We start from the raw sequence: 16,120 nt of genomic DNA on the forward strand, positions 1-16,120 counted from the left end.
TCGGCCGAAGCCCGAGCCCCGCGCGGCCTCTCTGGCAGGCTGAGGCCGGGAGGAGGGGCGGAGGCTGGCCAGATGACTGTATCTATGCAAAGACGGAGGCGGTGGGCGGGGAGGGGGCTGGATGCAGTAGAGGGCAAGGGGCACTCACATCCCCGGCGCGCCACTCGCGGGGCTCCCTTCTGCACGTGCCCCGGGCCTCTCCCGCTCGCTCAACCTGTCTGCGGAGGGCGCGCTCTCGCGCACCCTCCTCCCGCGTTCGCTTCTTTGTTCCCGCCCACGCGAGGCCCATTTTGACGGATCGCGTTCGAAGCCCGACAGCGACCAATCGGCGCTGGGCCTTCGCCCTCCCCGCCCCGCCGAACCCAGCACGGCCCGCCCCTTTTCCTGCCCACGTGGTCTCGGGCTCCTACCCCGTCCTGCTCACGAGTTCAGGGGCTCCTGGGCGGCCGCCTTTTCTACTTCCAGGTGTGCAGAGGTGTTCTCTTCCCTACGCGCGGCGGGCTGCACTGGGTCGCTGGCTCCAACATCGCGCGGGGCCATCGGAAGCCCAGGACGGTACCGGGGGCCGCAGACGCAGCCGGCGCCGCCCTCCACCCTCCCTGACTGCAGGCCGAGTCCCGTAGCATCCGGTAGGGAAATGGTCGTGCTTTCGGTCCCCGCCGAAGTCACTGTGATCCTGTTAGATATCGAAGGTACCACAACCCCGATTGCTTTCGTGAAGGTGAGGGGCGGAAGGGAGCGGGGATGTTACTTTTCCTTAAAAACAGTTATTATTTTTTTCTAAGTATTGCAGGCCTTGCATTAGAGACGAGGGTTAGGAGAGGCGATGTGGCTTTGCCTCTTCTGTGGAATGGGGAGGGAGGAGAGAAATCCTGCGGCGGGTTGCGGGGATGCTTTTCCTCGCGGCACTAGCTTCTCCCTCCCCCGCCCTTGGGCTTGGTTGGATCCAGACGGGTGGGAAGGGATGGAAGTTGACGCTAAAAATCGCCGAAGGGCAGGTAAGCCGGGGCGGGGTGTGACCGTGTGGGCCTCCCCACCCGGCAGGTGTGCACCCGGTCACTTTTGCCGGTGAGCGCAGCCTTTCTGCTCCGTCGGGCCTGTTGTGGCAGCGGCAGCGATTTAATGGTCCTTGAAGCTTCTAATCTAAAAATGGAAAGACTGAAGTGTCAAGATGAGTCTTCAGGTGGCCCTGGTGTCGGGCAATCAAGGTTCCTCTTTGCCCCCTTCCCACTCTTGCTGTTAGTGGCCAAACTACACGCTGTATTATTTGACTCTGTTAGGCTCTGTGGTCCACAGCGCTGATTTTTTTGAGCGATAGGACACGTTTAGATTCCGTTCACTTTCCTCAGAAAATCGTAGACGCTTAAAGCTCTTATCCAGAGCATTCCTTCTAGGACGTCGTTGTGAACCAGCACTTGTCTGCACCTCAGCTTACAACTTAGCGGATTCCTTCTTTGTTCTTTGTCTGTTAGAATAAGTAAATAGGAAATGTTACTTTAATTTTTGAAAGAATTCCTCAGGCCTTGTCTTTTTATTTGGCTCCCTGAGGTTTAAGAATTCATTGCAGGCCGGGCGCGGTGGCTCACACCTGTAATCCCAGCACTTTGGAAGACTGAGGCGGGCGGATCACGAGATCAGGAGATCGAGACCATCCTGGCTAACACGGTGAAACCCAGTCTCTACTAAAAATACAAAAAATTAGCCGGGCATGGTGGTGGGCGCCTGTAGTCCCAGCTACTCGGGAGGCTGAGGCAGGAGAATGGCGTGAACCCGGGAGGCGGAGCTTGCAGTGAGCTGAGTTCGCGCCACTGCACTCCAGCCTGGGCGTCAGAGCGAGACTACGTCTCAAAAAAAAAAAAAAAAAAGAATTCATTGTAGATGCAAGTACTTCTTAGAGGTGTTTGCATACACAATCATAGTCGAGATATACAAAGTATATTACAAAGTAGGAAAAATCCATCTTCCGAGAAACTGCGCAGCTTAGGTTTTAAATTCTATTTTAGTTTCCATTTTTTAAAAAAAATTAACTGTGAATGAGGCTTTTTTTTTCTTTGAGACAATCTCACTCTGTTGCCCAGGCTGGAGTGGAGTGGAGTGCAGTGGTGCAATCACAGCTAACTGCAGCCTCGACCTCGCTGGGCTTAGGGCATCCTCCTGCCCCAGCCTCTGGAGTAGTTGGGAGGGAAGGGAGAGCCACCATGCCTGGCTAATTTTGTATTTTTTGTAGAGACGGGGTTTTGCCCTGTTGCCCAGGCTAGTCTGGAACTCTTGGCCTCTCAAAGTGCTGGGATTACAGGCATGAGCTAAGGCGCCTGGCCTGAATGAGTTTCTTGATGTAGGTTATAATATAAAATCCATGTATGCTTTTAGGACACCAAACATAACAACCACTTAAAATTCTTTTAAAAGAATCACAGTACCTTGACATCTTAGCATAGGTTCAGAAGAAATCGAGTTTAGCATTTTCTCCATGGTTTTAATTTTTGTTTTGAGGCAGAGTTTTGCTCTGTCACCCAGGCTGGAGTGCAGTGGCGTGAGCTCAGCTCCCTGCAACCTCTGCCTCCCAGCTTCAAGCGATTCTTCTGTCCCAGCCTCTCCAGTAGCTGGGATTATAGACATGTGCAACCACATCCAGCTAATTTTTGTATTTTTAGTAGAAAGACGGTTTCACCAGGCTGGTCTCAAACTCCTGACCTCAAGTGATCCACCCACCTCAGCCTCCCAAAGTGCTGGGATTGCAGGCATGAACCATGGCGCCCGGCCTCTTCCCCACATTTTGTTTTGTTTTGTTTTGTTTTGAGACAGAGTCTTGTTCTGTCTCCCAGGCTGGAGTACAGTGGTGCACCTCCACCTCCCGGGTTCAAGCGAGTACAGTGGTGCACCTCCGCCTCCCGCCCCAAGCGATTCTGGTGCCTCAGCCTTCTGAGTAGCTGAGATTACAGATGTGCACCACCACGCCCGGCTAATTTTTGTATTTTTAGTAGAGACACAGTTTTGCTATGTTGGTCAGGCTGGTCTGACCTCAGGTGATCCGCCCGCATCGGCCTCCCAAGGGTGCTGGGATTACAGGCAGGAGCACGGCGCCTGACCTTCTTCACGTTTTTAATCGCACAAGAGACCTCTGCGGAAAATTTCAGGACAAATACTGATGATTGATTAATTTCCTTTTTTTGGTTTGTGACAGAGTAACCGCTTTCTTGGTTTTCCTCATTTTTGTTATTTATAGTTAACAGCTCACTCGTTCCATTCTGGCTTCTCAGAACCTTCAGTATCATACATGTATACACACATACACACTTTATGAGATTTCAAGAGAGTGACATTTCACAAATGTACCTGAACAAAAAACTTAGTAGAGTATCTCAGTGACTAATCTTTTAAACACCTTTTAAAGAGATGCTGAGTTACGTTCTTGAATCTGAGCGCGGACGGAGAGGTTGAGCATGGGAGTTGAAAGATAGTCTACTTGGAGCTTTAAAGTCAGAGTAGGTGTGTGAACTTGTAGTCCTTCCTCCTGTGGAATGATGGAAGGAAACATTGAGTACTGTATACATGCAGTACTCAATCCTTGACTCATTCTAAAAGACCATTTACTTAGGATGGAACTAAGGCTCTGAAAAGTTGAAGAAGATGTCTGGGATTTGAACTCAGATTGTCTTATTCATAAAAACTCTTATTTTTTCCATTACTGTACTCAGCCTTGGAAATGGGACCCTCCTGTTCTGTCTCCTTTCCTTGGCTGCTGTGTATGTTAAATGACACAGTTAGTATGAGAGTCCTTTAATCAATGTGAAGTACTGTGCTATAAAAGTATATGATAACAAGCTGGGTGCAGTGGCTCAGGCATGTAATTCCAGCACTTTGGGAGGACAAAGCAGGTGGATCTCTTGAGGTCAGGAGTTCAAGGCCAGCCTGGCCAACATGGTGAAAGCCAGTCTCTACTAAAAATACAAAAATTAGACCAGGCGTGGTAGCTCATAATCCCAGCCCTTTGGGAGGCCGAGATGGGTGGATCACTGAGGTCAGGAGTTCAAGACCAGGCTGGTCAACATGGGGAAACACCGTCTCTACTAAAAATACAAAAATTAGCCAGGCATGGTGGTGGGCACCTGTAATCCCAGCTACTCAGGAAGCTGAGGCAAGAGAATCACTTGAACTCGGGAGGCAGAGGTTGCAGTGAGCCGAGATTGTGCCACTCCCTTCCAGCCTGAGCAACAGAGCAAGACTCTGTCTCAAAAAAAAAAAAGAAAAAAAAATTAATAAATAATTCAAAAATTAGCTGGGCATGGTAGCGCACACCTGTAATCCCAGCTACTGGGGAGGCTGAGGTGGGAGAATCACTTGAACCTGGGAGGCAGCAGTTGCAGTGAGCTGAGATCGTGCCACTGCACTCCAACCTGGGTGAAAGAGCGAGACTCTGTCTTAAAAAAGTGTATGGTAACAAATTTTCAGTTTATACCACATCTTTGTGTCTTGCTTTAGGATCACTGCAACTTGTTGGGAGTAGAGCTGCAGCAGAGCCCAGTTTTCCTTAGATGTTCCCGCTGCATCTAAGTCCACCACTACCATCCTTGCCCTTTACCACAGGACACATACCTCTGGTGTTTGTTCTTTTTTGTTTTTATTTTTCTGAGACCAGGTCTGCCTCTGTCCCCTAGGCTGGAATACAGTGGCATGATCACAACTCGCCGCAGCCTCGGCCTCCCAGGCTTAAACAATCCTCCTACCTCAGTCTCCTGAGTAGCTGGGACCACAAGTGTGCACCACCACGCCCAGCTAACTTATTTTTATTTTTCACAGTGTTGCCCAGACTGGTCTGAAACTCCTGAACTCAAGCAATCCTCCCTTCACGGCCTCCCAGAGTGCTGGGATTATAGGCATGTGCCACCATGTCCAGCTAATTTTTAAAATTTTTTGCAGAGATGGGGTCTCACTGGGTTGTTCAGGCTGGTAAAGCATTTTTAGAAATAGTGAATTCATTCTTGATTATTTAACAGTGCTTATAATTTATGTCCTCTTATATTCTAAAAATGTATTTTAGAAGATAATTGGGGAGTGTTGCAGTTGACATCTTTCTTATGAAAACTGCTATATTAAATTATAGTCTTTCTAGGAAGGCAGCTTGAAGTCTGATAGTTATCTCCCAACTTTGGTTAAACATCCATTTGATAAGTATTATTACTTCTATTATTGCCAGCATTGAGAAGCGTATGATGTGCACTCTGCCCACACGATGAAACAGCTAGAATAAAGCCTACAAGGGATGGCAAACTGGAAGCATTCTTCTACCTGTACTATTTATTACTGACACCAGGAACTGTAATAGGGTCTCTTTCCGTGTCTTCATTCAGTCTATGGATTTAGGCTTTTTCATCCACAAGGATGGGTTACTAGGATATGTTTTGTTTATAAAGGTGGTGATGAAGGTTAAATGCAAAAGCCTTTGAAAATTATGAAGTCCTATAGAAACACTGATGATAATGCAGGAAGTATCAGACTGGAGAGGAAATAGAAAGTACTTATGAAGGAAGAATTGGTAAGGAAAAGAGGGAACTTACATTTCCTGAAACCTACCATGCTTCCAATTACTTCCACCATGTTTACTCCCAGTTAGTCTGCTCCTTATTGCCCTACCCAGAGATACGTTAAAAATAAGATGCAGGCCAGGCGCGGTGGCTCAAGCCTGTAATCCCAGCACTTTGGGAGGCCGAGACGGGCGGATCACGAGGTCAGGAGATCGAGACCATCCTGGCTAACATGGTGAAACCCCATCTCTACTAAAAAATACAAAAAACTAGCCGGGCGAGGTGGCGGGCGCCTGTAGTCCTAGCTACTTGGAGGCTGAGGCAGGAGAATGGCATAAACCCGGGAGGCAGAGCTTGCAGTGAGCTGAGATCGCGCCACTGCACTCCAGCCCGGGCGACAGAGCGAGACTCCGTCACAAAAAAAAAAAAAAAAATAAGATGCAGGATATTGTTGATCTCTAAGAATTTGTGGAAGCACTGGAATGGCAGATAAGTAGTTACTGATGGGTTGATAAACCACTGCCCCCTTCTCCCCAACCTTTTCTACTGCTTAGGGCAGTGTTTCCCAATTACATTCATGGTAGTATGTGAGAGGATTTTTGTTGACTCGGCTTGAAACAAGGTGAGGAGTCTTTGGAGAATCACCGTCTTGTGTATATCAAGAGGTGGATAGAGCCTTAGCCTTGGTGGTTCACTCCTGTAATCCTAGGACTTTGAAAGGTCAAGGTGAGAGGATTGCTTGAGTCTAGGAGTTGAAGACCAGCCTGGGCAACGTAGCACAACCTTGTCTCTACTAAAAATAAAAAAAGTTAGCCAGGTGTAGTGGCATGTACCTGTGATCCCAGCTACTCAGGAGGCTGAGGTAGAAGGATCATTTGAGTCTGGGAGGTCAAGGCTGCAGTAAGCCATGATCGTGCCACTGCAGTCCAGCCTGGATGACAAAGCAAGACCCTGTCTCAAAAAAAAAAAAAAAAAGTAGATACAAAGCTCCTCTAGCCTCCTCTGGAAGGAAACTGTCCCACCTAGCTGGGAGGGGCCTCACCTAGGATTCAGGAGACCTGGGCTGCCTACCACACGAGCCTTAGACAATCTGCTCACCCAGCCACCTGTTAGTTCCCTAAAGCTGAGACTGTCATGTTCATCCTGTTCTCACACAGAATGTGTCCTCCTCCTCCTCATCATCATCGTTGGAACCGAAGGAATCTGCATTAAGTAAATAATTCAGGCTGGGCATGGTGGCTCACCCCTGTAATCCGAACACTTTGGGAGGCAAAGGTTGGAGGATCACTTGAGGCTAGGAGTTTGAGACCAGCCTGGGCAACATAGCAAAACCATGTCTTAAAAAAAAATTATAAAAATAGAAAGCACCTCTGGCCTTGATTTCTGGTTCTTTATTTTTCTAGAACCTTCAGTATTGTAGCATTAGCATAATCTTTCCAGCCTAATCAATCTTTCTTTCCTTTCCCTCACATTTAATTGAATACCTGTCATGTTCCAGGATATGGTAGGGATCCAGAGTCCTTAAGACCCAACCGTCACCCTCAGGGAACCTAGAAAGGAAGACAGTTACATAAATAGGTTACCTTTGCACAATCAAAGTCCTCTGTAGTCTCCCATTGGCTGTGAGATGAGACTTCAACAAATTGGGTTTTCCAACTTTCTATCCCTCTCTTCCTTTACACTTTACATAGCTGAACATGCACATTCCAATCATGCCCTTTCTTGCTGCCACCATTCTTCCAACTTGGAATGTCATACCTTTTCCTCCCCAAGTGTGGGGCTCATGCACTCATGAACTTAAAAAAAAATTACTTATTGTGCTAAGCTGTGGGAATATGGAAGTAAGAGCTACCTCTGCTTCTAAAGGACCTATTTAAGCACGTCCTCTGCACTCATTGCCAGTACCATGTGTAGTATTTGCTGCTGGAGCCAGTAGCTGACTTGTGATGTTGGAGGTGTGTCCTCTTTTCCAGGCTATATGGAAGGCTCCTCAAGGGCAAGGACCAGAGCCTCACATAGTGCTAACATATCAGGCGTGCCATACAGGCTGGGTGATGGTGATATGCATTCTGGAATGGGTTGGGAGGGACTGGGATTCAGTTTCTTCCACACTCTACAATCCTTGCTATTTCAGATTTCCTCAAGGTGGTACTTTATTATATTTGGATGATTTAACTGAAAGTGTTTCTAGAGTGGCATTGGAATTCATTGACTCAACATTTCCAAAACCTACAAGTTTTAGAGGATGAACCAGTTGATAATGGAAATTAAATGTCATAAAAGAGAAAATTTTATTAACAAAATTAAGATAAAAAGTGAAATATGTTATTCTATAGAAACTTGCATCTGTTAATGTAAGACTAGAGGAAAGGTTTTCCTACCCTCCCCAAATATTCTTCCTAGAAAATTAGTTCACCTTAATTATAAAATTGCAGATAAAGAAGAGTATGATATAGAGAGCGAAAGCCCTGATATGCTCCTACCACCCAGAGGTGACCATTAAAAATTTGGTGAATATTCCTTCTGTTTTTTTCCCTAGGTACACAGTAAAGTCAGAGAGATCTTTGAAAGATATGTAGTCAGACTGATTGAGTAAAAGGGGTTAGACATGGTGGCTCACACCTGTAATCCCAGCACTTTGGAAGGCCGAGGCGAGGAGATTACTTGAGTCCAGCAGTTTAAGACCAGCCTGGGCAACAACATAGGGAGACCCCATCTCTACAAAGAATAAAAAATTGGCTGGACATGGTGGTGTGCACCTATAATCCCAGCTACTCAGGAGGCTGACGTGGGAGGATCACTTGAGCCCAGGAGGTACATTGTGGTGAGCCGTGATTGTGCCACTGCACTCCAGCCTGGGTGACAGAGCTGGAATGCAGTGGCATGATCAAAAAAATAACTAACAATTTTTAAAAGGGACACTAATTTTAAGCTATAACCCCTGTATTTTAAATACATAGGCTGGATTTTATCTTGCTGGTACAGACTTAAAATGATACCCTGTGTTTAGCCCTGAAAAGTGCTTACTTCTTCTTTGTCTGATGGTTCTTAACATTTTCTATCCTTACAGCTTACCCTGTGTTACCACTCCACTAAAGAAAAAAAAGTATTCTTTTTTACAATAAAAGGTTATTTCTATATGAAACTTTGAATTTCACATTTATCAACTCATTTGATTTTCAAAATTGGTTTTGGTGGAGGTGCAGGTCAGAAGAGGAGTGGAAACCAACCCGCCCTAATCCTGTTGGACCATTTTCCCATCAGCTCACTAAAGAGTTGTGTGGAAACTTGGTAGCTTTATCCTCAGAGGCCCTTCTGGCTCCTCTCTGCACCTTTCCCAGGTGACACCATTTCAGGAAAATGCGCTTCTTTTCGAAGACAGAACATATTTAGGACAGAAGGGGGTTGTTTGCCTTCTACGTATGTGTATGAGGGGTTCATTTCTTAGCTTGATTTTCTTTCCAGTGATTCATGATGTGACCTTCTAACAAGTTCGTTTTCTTAAGTCTAAAAAGTGTGGACCTGATACCCCTTTACTGAGTAAAGAGAAACTAAGGCGTGCGATTTGGACACTAATGGTAATTTCAGCATTGAGACCTTGGGTGGGACTTTGGAGCTCACTATCAGAACAGTGTTTGACAGTTAAGCTTGTGTATACTTGGACTCCAAGAGACTCGATAACTCCCTGGTCTGGTCTCGTATGGGTCCAAGTCGTCGTAAGTTCAGGAAGCTAATTAGATCGCTTTGATGGGGGTAAAGATCTTCACCCCCTGATCTGACAGGGGGTAGATTCCAGGGATCTGACTCTACAAACTCAAAAAGAAAGACCTGATTGATAAACTGTAATCCCAGTTTGTTAATTTGTACTTAACCTTTATGTGCCTTTGAAAAATGGAGGAAGTAGGAGCTCCTATTTCATAGGGTTATTATGAAGATTAAAATGACATTATTCAGGCCATGCATTATCAGTAAGTTGAGTAAATTTTGAATGCTTCGTGGTAACAGTGGTGAGAAGTGATTGGATCTGAATATATTTTGAAGGTAGAGCTGATGGAATTTGCTGATGGATTGGTTGGATGTGGAGTTTGAGAGAAAGGAGTCAAAGATGACTCTAAGGTTTTTGGCCTGAGCATCTAGAAGGATGGCTCTGTCGTGTACTGTGATGTGGATATGTAGAGGGAGGAGGAGGATTAAGGGATGGAATCAAGAGTGCGGTTTCAGACGTGTTTAGTTTGAGATACTTAATAGACATCCAAGTGGGGATATTGGGTAGGCATTTGGAAAAGGTCCAAGCCAAAGGTAAGAATTTGGGGATCATTAGTATAAATGGTATTTAAAGTCATGGAATTAGATAAGATCACAAAGGAGTGATTATAGGTAGAAAAGAGAAGTGCTTGTCATACTAAGTGCTCAGTAAACGTTGGCAGTTACTCCCATTACTATAACTTCTTGAGTTATTATTGCTGATGCTTTATAGGAAATGTTACAGAACTGCTGGGTGAACCATAATCTCTCATTTTCTTAGTATGAAACCTCTTTGGGGAATCAAAGCTATATTAGAAATTTCCATAAAGAATATGCTGTCAAGATCCAGGGATTTAGATAATCCTAGTGAGTAGTGTTCCTTGAAGTCATTCACCCATGAGAGCTGGATGGCTTCAGGTGTTGGGGTTTGATAGGCCTGGGTTTGAGTCCTGGCTTTACTCTGCACCTGCAGTGAAACCTCTTTGAACCTCAGTTTCTTCATCTATGAAAAAGGGCTTACCTTGCAGGGATGTTAGGCAAGTTCAAGGAGATGAATGTGAATGCCTTCCTTTCCCCTCCACTGTTAAGGACTAGGACTCTGGGCCAGTCAAGTTCCCTCTCTGGAACTCATTGGAGATAATGGAGATTCTGTCTCTTTTGTGCTGCTTCTTAAAACCTTACTCCAGTTACTAGCCCTTCTGTACTGATAACCATCCCTTGTTCAGTGTGATTCATTGCACTTAATTAGATAACAGCATATCTTTTGCTAATTATAATTTAATCTCCTTAATGGGATTATCTTTTGTCTTATCAGCACAACATCGATTAATCCATTTTGAATGCACATGTGAAATCTGATGTTCATTCCTAAGGTTTCAGTTTTCAACCTACATCCCTCGTGTGGGTCCAGCCCTGTTTACCCCCATGAAGATGAGGACAGTAGGATTTTAATTCCTGAGACCATGTGGCAGCCAGAATGCAGAAACTTTTTGATAGCTCCTACTATGGTCTTTAGGAAGCCTATTTGAGGAGCAATTCTAATACCATAACTGCTGAAACTTATCTGGCAGATAGCATGGACCACTCCAAGAAGTAGCAATTTTCATTGTTAGAAGTATTTAAACAAAGCTTGGTGTATTAGTCTGTTCTCATGCTGCTAATAAAGACATACCTGAGACTGGGTAGTTGATAAAGGAAAGAGGTACAATGAACTTACAGTTCCACATGGCTGGGGAGGCCTCACAATCATGGTGGAAGACAAAGGAAGAGCAAAGGGACGTTTTACATGGTGGCAGGCAAGAGGGCATGTTCAGGGGAGCTCTCCTTTATAAAACCATCAGATTGCTGGGCACAGTGGCTCACGCCTGTAATCCCAGCACTTTGGGAGGCCGAGGCGGGTGGATCACGAGGTCAGGAGATCAAGATCATCCTGGCTAACATGGTGAAACCCTGTCTCTACTAAAAATACAAACAATTAGCCAGATGTGGTGGCAGGCGCCTGTAATCCCAGCTACTCGGGAGGCTGAGGCAGGAGAATGGCGGGAACCCGGGAGGCAGAGCTTGCAGTGAGGCGAGATCGCGCTACTGCACTCCAGCCTGGGTAACAGAGCGAGACTCCCATCTCAAAAAATAAATAAAATAAAATAAAACCATCAGATCTTGTGACAGTTATTTACTCCCAGCACTTTGAGAGGTTGAGATGGGAGGATCACTTAAGCCCAGGAGTTCAAGACCCGCCTGGGCAATGTAGTGAGACTCTGTCTCTACAAAAAGAAGAAGAAGAAAAAAAACAATAAATTAAAAAAACCTAATGTATTACATTTTCCTAATATTATTATCACAGACATCTGACAGTAAACATCTGTGGGAAGACTGCATGGGAAGGCTAACCTTATAATAGAGAAAGATGCTAGGTGGCAAGATCATCAAAGTAAGTGACTTTGAGCCAGGGAAGAAAAGTGGCTCAGCACAAATGTGGTTCTTCAGATTGATCATAGTATAGCTGATTCACTACCTGTGCTGATAAGCTCTGTTCTGTTGAAGTCACAGTCTAGTCACTCTGATTGGAATTTGGATTTTGCTAAATTCCTCAGTCATACTGCCTCAGATAACTGGCTCTTCTTGTCCGTTGCATGTAATTTCCCGTAATTTTATTCTCTGGATACAGCCTTTAATTATTTTTCTTTGTAGGGGGTGATTTTGTTTAAAACGCTGTCAGCAGGCCAGCTTGGTGGTGGTTCCTGTAATCCCAGCACTTTGGGAGGCCAAAATGGGGGGATCTCAGAGGTCAGGAATTCAAGACTAGCTGGCCAACATGGAGAAACCCCGTCTCTACTAAAAATACAAAAATCAGCTGGGTGTGGTGGCGCACACCTGTAATCCCAGCTACTCAGGAGGCCAAGGCAGAATTGTTTGAACCCAGGAGGTGGAGGTTGCAGTGAGCTGAGATCGCACCACTGTATTCTACCCTGGCTGACAGAGCAAGACTGTCTCAAAAAAAAAAATAGAAAAAAGAAAAGCACTGTCGGCAATCTCTGATTTTTTTTTTTAACATTTAATTTTGCTAACTTTTTGCACTATTAAGGTTGTACATTTTTATTGTAGAAAAGAGATATGCAAAAAAGTTTCTTTTAATGTCATAACCCAGAGAGAACCTTTAAAAACATTTTTCATGTTCTCTTATATTTTGTTCAGTGTGTTAAATATCCCCCCAAATAAGATTATGCTTTACATACTGTTTGTAACCTGTTTTATTAATTATTTGTATGATATGATTTATATTTAGGAACCATCAAGCCACTTAATTTTGTTTGTTGTTGTTGAGTCAGAGTCCTGCTCTATCGCCCAGGCTGGCATGCAGCGGCGTGATCTTGGCTTACTGAGACCTCTGCCTCCTGGGTTCAAGCAATTCTCGTGTCTGGGATTACAGGCACCAGCCACCACACCTGGCTAAGTTTTTGTTTTTAGTAGAGACGGGGTTTCACTATGTTGGCCAGGCTGATCTCAAACTCGTGACCTCAAGTGATCGCTGGCCTTGGCCTCCCACGGTGGTGGGATTACAGGTGGAGCCTCCGAGCCCAGGCCTATGTCTCTATTAATGTTAGAGAATAAAAAGCAAAATAAATTTATGTGGGGCCGGGCATGGTGGCTCATGCCTGTAATGCCAGCACTTTGGGAGGCCGCAGTGGGATGATTACCTGAGTCCAGGAGCTTGAGACCAGCCTGGCCAACATGGCGAAACCCCATCTCTAGTAAAAATTAAAAAAACTAGCTGGGTGTGGTGGCTCACGCCTGTAGTCCTGACTACTCAGGAGGCTGAGGTGGGAGGATAACCTGAAGAACCCAGGAGACGGAAGTTGCAGTGAGCCAAGATCATGCCACTGCACTCCAAAAAAAAAAGAAATAATAGCCCACCAATGGGGGCCGGGCGCGGTGGCTCACGCCTGTAAACCCAGCACTTTGGGAGGCTGAGGCGGGCGGATCACGAGGTCAGGAGATCAAGACCATCCTGGTTAACACGTTAAAACCCTGTCTCCACCAAAAATATAAAGGTGGCGGGTGCTCCCAGCTACTCCGCACCACCATGTCCCAACTAATTTTTGTATTTTTAGACTCTGTCTCAAAAAAAAAACAAATTCTTATAATGTATGATAGCACATGCCAGGCTATTTTATAAGTAACTTGAAGGCATTGTATTTTCTTACAGATACTCTCAATAAGTATGTGTAAAGATTGGATAAAATTTTCATAATTTAGTTGATTATTCCATGTACATACTTTTATGCAGTAACCCCTTTGCACTAAAATAGTACAGTCTGCTAACATGTTGACTGCAAATAAGTTTTTTTTTGAGTAGGAGTCTCGCTCTGTCACCCAGGCTGGAGTGCAGTGATGCAAGCACAGCTCACTGCAGCCTCAACCTCCTGGGTCAAGTAATTCTCCTGTCTCAGCCCCTCCAAGTAGCTGGGACTACAGGTGTGCATCACCATGCCCAGCTAGCTCTTTAATTTTTGTGGAGACAGGGTCAGGCTGGTTTTGAACTCCTGGATTCGAGTGGTCTTCCTGCCTTGGCCTCCCAAACTGCTGGGATTACAGGCATGAGCCACCATGCCTGGCAGCAAATAATGTTTATAGTCCAGATGTTATACTAAATTCTAGCTTTGTGTGATGACTCAGTACAGTGGCGCATTTTATAGATGAGGGGAGGGGCATATTGGATGATCAGGAAGGAACTCTAAAGTAATCTCCAACTTCTAAAGCTGTTCCCAAACGTTCAGTATTGTTTGAAACTTTGCACCTTTTATTTCCTTGAGTTCTCTGAGAAGAATGGCTATGGTTCATAACTCCAGTGTCCTGCTCTCTGTCAGTCCTCAGGAAAGTTGAATGAATAAGTTGGTTCTGCTTGTGATTTATCTTCTGGGAACTTCTCTACTATTATTTATCATGAAATTTGGGTGATCCTTGCTCAGTTTAACTGTGTGTGCTGGAGAATATGTTAAGAATATATTGCCAGGCACAGTGACTCACGCCTATAATCCTAGCACTTTAGGAGGCTGAGGCCGGTGGATCATTTGAGGTCAGGAGTTCAAGACCAGCCTGGCCAACATGGTGAATCCCTATGTCTACTAAAAATACAAAAATTAGCCAGGTGTGGTGGTAGGTGCCTGTAATCTCAGCTACTTGGGAGGCTGAGGCAGGAGAATCTCTTGAATCTGGGAGGCAGAAGGAGGTTGCAGTGAGCCAAGATCTCACCACTGCGCTCCAGCCTGGACAACAAAGCAAGACTCCATCTCAAAAGAAAAAAAGAAGAACATATTAAGTGGTAAGATATCAGGTGCCTTCTGTTAGACAGTCCAATCCTCCAGTGACTTTGCCTCGTATTATTCCTGTGTAGCAAATGAGAAAACTGTGGCTCAGGAGCATAAGTTATTTGAACATAGCTAGTAAAAAGAAGAGGTAGAAGCCTGACTGGGAAAGAAATTCCTAATGCATGGATTACTGACAGGTTATTTATTACTGAATTGTTTTGCGTATCTTTTTTTTTTTTTTGAGATGGAGTCTCATTCTGTCCCCCAGGCTGAAGTATAATGGTGGGAATCTCGGCTCACTGCAACCTTCGCCTCCCAGGTTCAAGTAATTCTCCTGCCTCAGCCTCCCGAGTACCTGAGATTACAGGTGCCTGCCACCACATCTGGCTAATTTTTGTATTTTTAGTAGAGACAGGGTTTCACCATGTTGGCCAGACTAGTCTTGAACTCCTGACCTCAGGTGATCCGCCCACCTTGGCCTCCCAAAGTGCTAGGATGACAGACGTGAGCCACCGCGTCCGGCTGCATGTCACTTTCTTATAGGATGCTCCAAAGGTAGTCTGGTTACCAAGAAAGAGTCATGGTGGTCAAGTCTGTTTGTTTGTTTTTAAATACTTGTCATGCATGGGCACCAGTCTTTTCAGCAGATTGTTTGAGTGATATGTACAATAATGTGGTATGCATTGGGGATATAGCTGTGAGCAAGACACACTTGATCCATGTACTCAAGGACCTTTGGTCTAGCCATCTAGTTCCGTAGTTGGGAGACTTTTTCTGTAAAGGACCAGACAGTGAAGATTTTAGGCTTTGCAGGCCCTATGGTCTTGGTTGCAAATACTGAATTCTGCCATTGTGATGTAAAAGTAGCCACAGACATTATTTAAATAAATGAGTGTGGCTATGTTCCAATAAAACTTCATTTACAAAAATAGGCAGTGGACTTGATTTGGTCTGCAGGTTGTATTGCCAACTCTTGGTCTAGTTTATTTGTTTCTTGGCCTCTGTCTCTCTTTCTTGCTCTTATAGTCACAGCAGCAATTTTTATAAAGAGTTCCACTGATTTATTTATTACAGTTATGTAAGGTAAGATTGTGGAAGAACTGGATCTTGTACAACTGATACAAGCTAACTCTTGTATTTTCTTTTACTCTTTTACCCAGGACATTTTATTTCCTTACATCGAAGAAAATGTTAAAGAGTATCTGCAGACACATTGGGAAGAAGAGGAGTGCCAGCAGGATGTCAGTCTTTTGAGGAAACAGGTTGGGACATTTCTGTCTTACATTCCCAAGTGTCTTAGAAATGAGGATACCTGGAGATTTAGAACATGCTATGAGCATTTTGTAAAATAAGTGCCCTGGTTTGATAAGGGATGGAAGTTGCAGTGACTTAGTGAGTTGCCTGCTTAGGAATTCACAGTACATAATTAAAGACTGGATCATGTCAGTTTGTTGTTTCTGGAGTTGCTCTTTGTTTTCTTTCTTTCTTTCTTTCTTTTTTTTTTTTTTTTTGAGATGACGTCTCGCTTTGTCGAACAGGCCG

At 44.9% G+C, this 16,120-nt stretch overlaps 1 protein-coding gene across 3 annotated transcripts in view; it reads left to right on the forward strand.

The window, feature by feature from the left end:
• Positions 1-6: 6 nt before the first annotated feature.
• The window catches only part of ENOPH1 (enolase-phosphatase 1), a 31,852-nt gene continuing 15,738 nt past the window's right edge, over positions 7-16,120 (forward strand). The window contains exons 1-2 of one of the 3 annotated variants that reach the window (XM_011941759.1): positions 7-721; positions 15,739-15,840. In XM_011941759.1, the coding sequence (XP_011797149.1) occupies positions 638-721; positions 15,739-15,840 (186 nt within the window). In that variant the 5' untranslated portion in view covers positions 7-637. The remainder of the gene's footprint in view (positions 722-15,738; positions 15,841-16,120) is intronic. The other 2 variants (XM_011941760.1, XM_011941761.1) reach the window with 2 other exon arrangements.

The sequence above is a fragment of the Colobus angolensis genome, unplaced genomic scaffold (assembly GCF_000951035.1).
Source record: "Colobus angolensis palliatus isolate OR3802 unplaced genomic scaffold, Cang.pa_1.0 Scaffold200, whole genome shotgun sequence".
Classification (NCBI taxonomy): Eukaryota; Metazoa; Chordata; class Mammalia; order Primates; family Cercopithecidae; genus Colobus; species Colobus angolensis.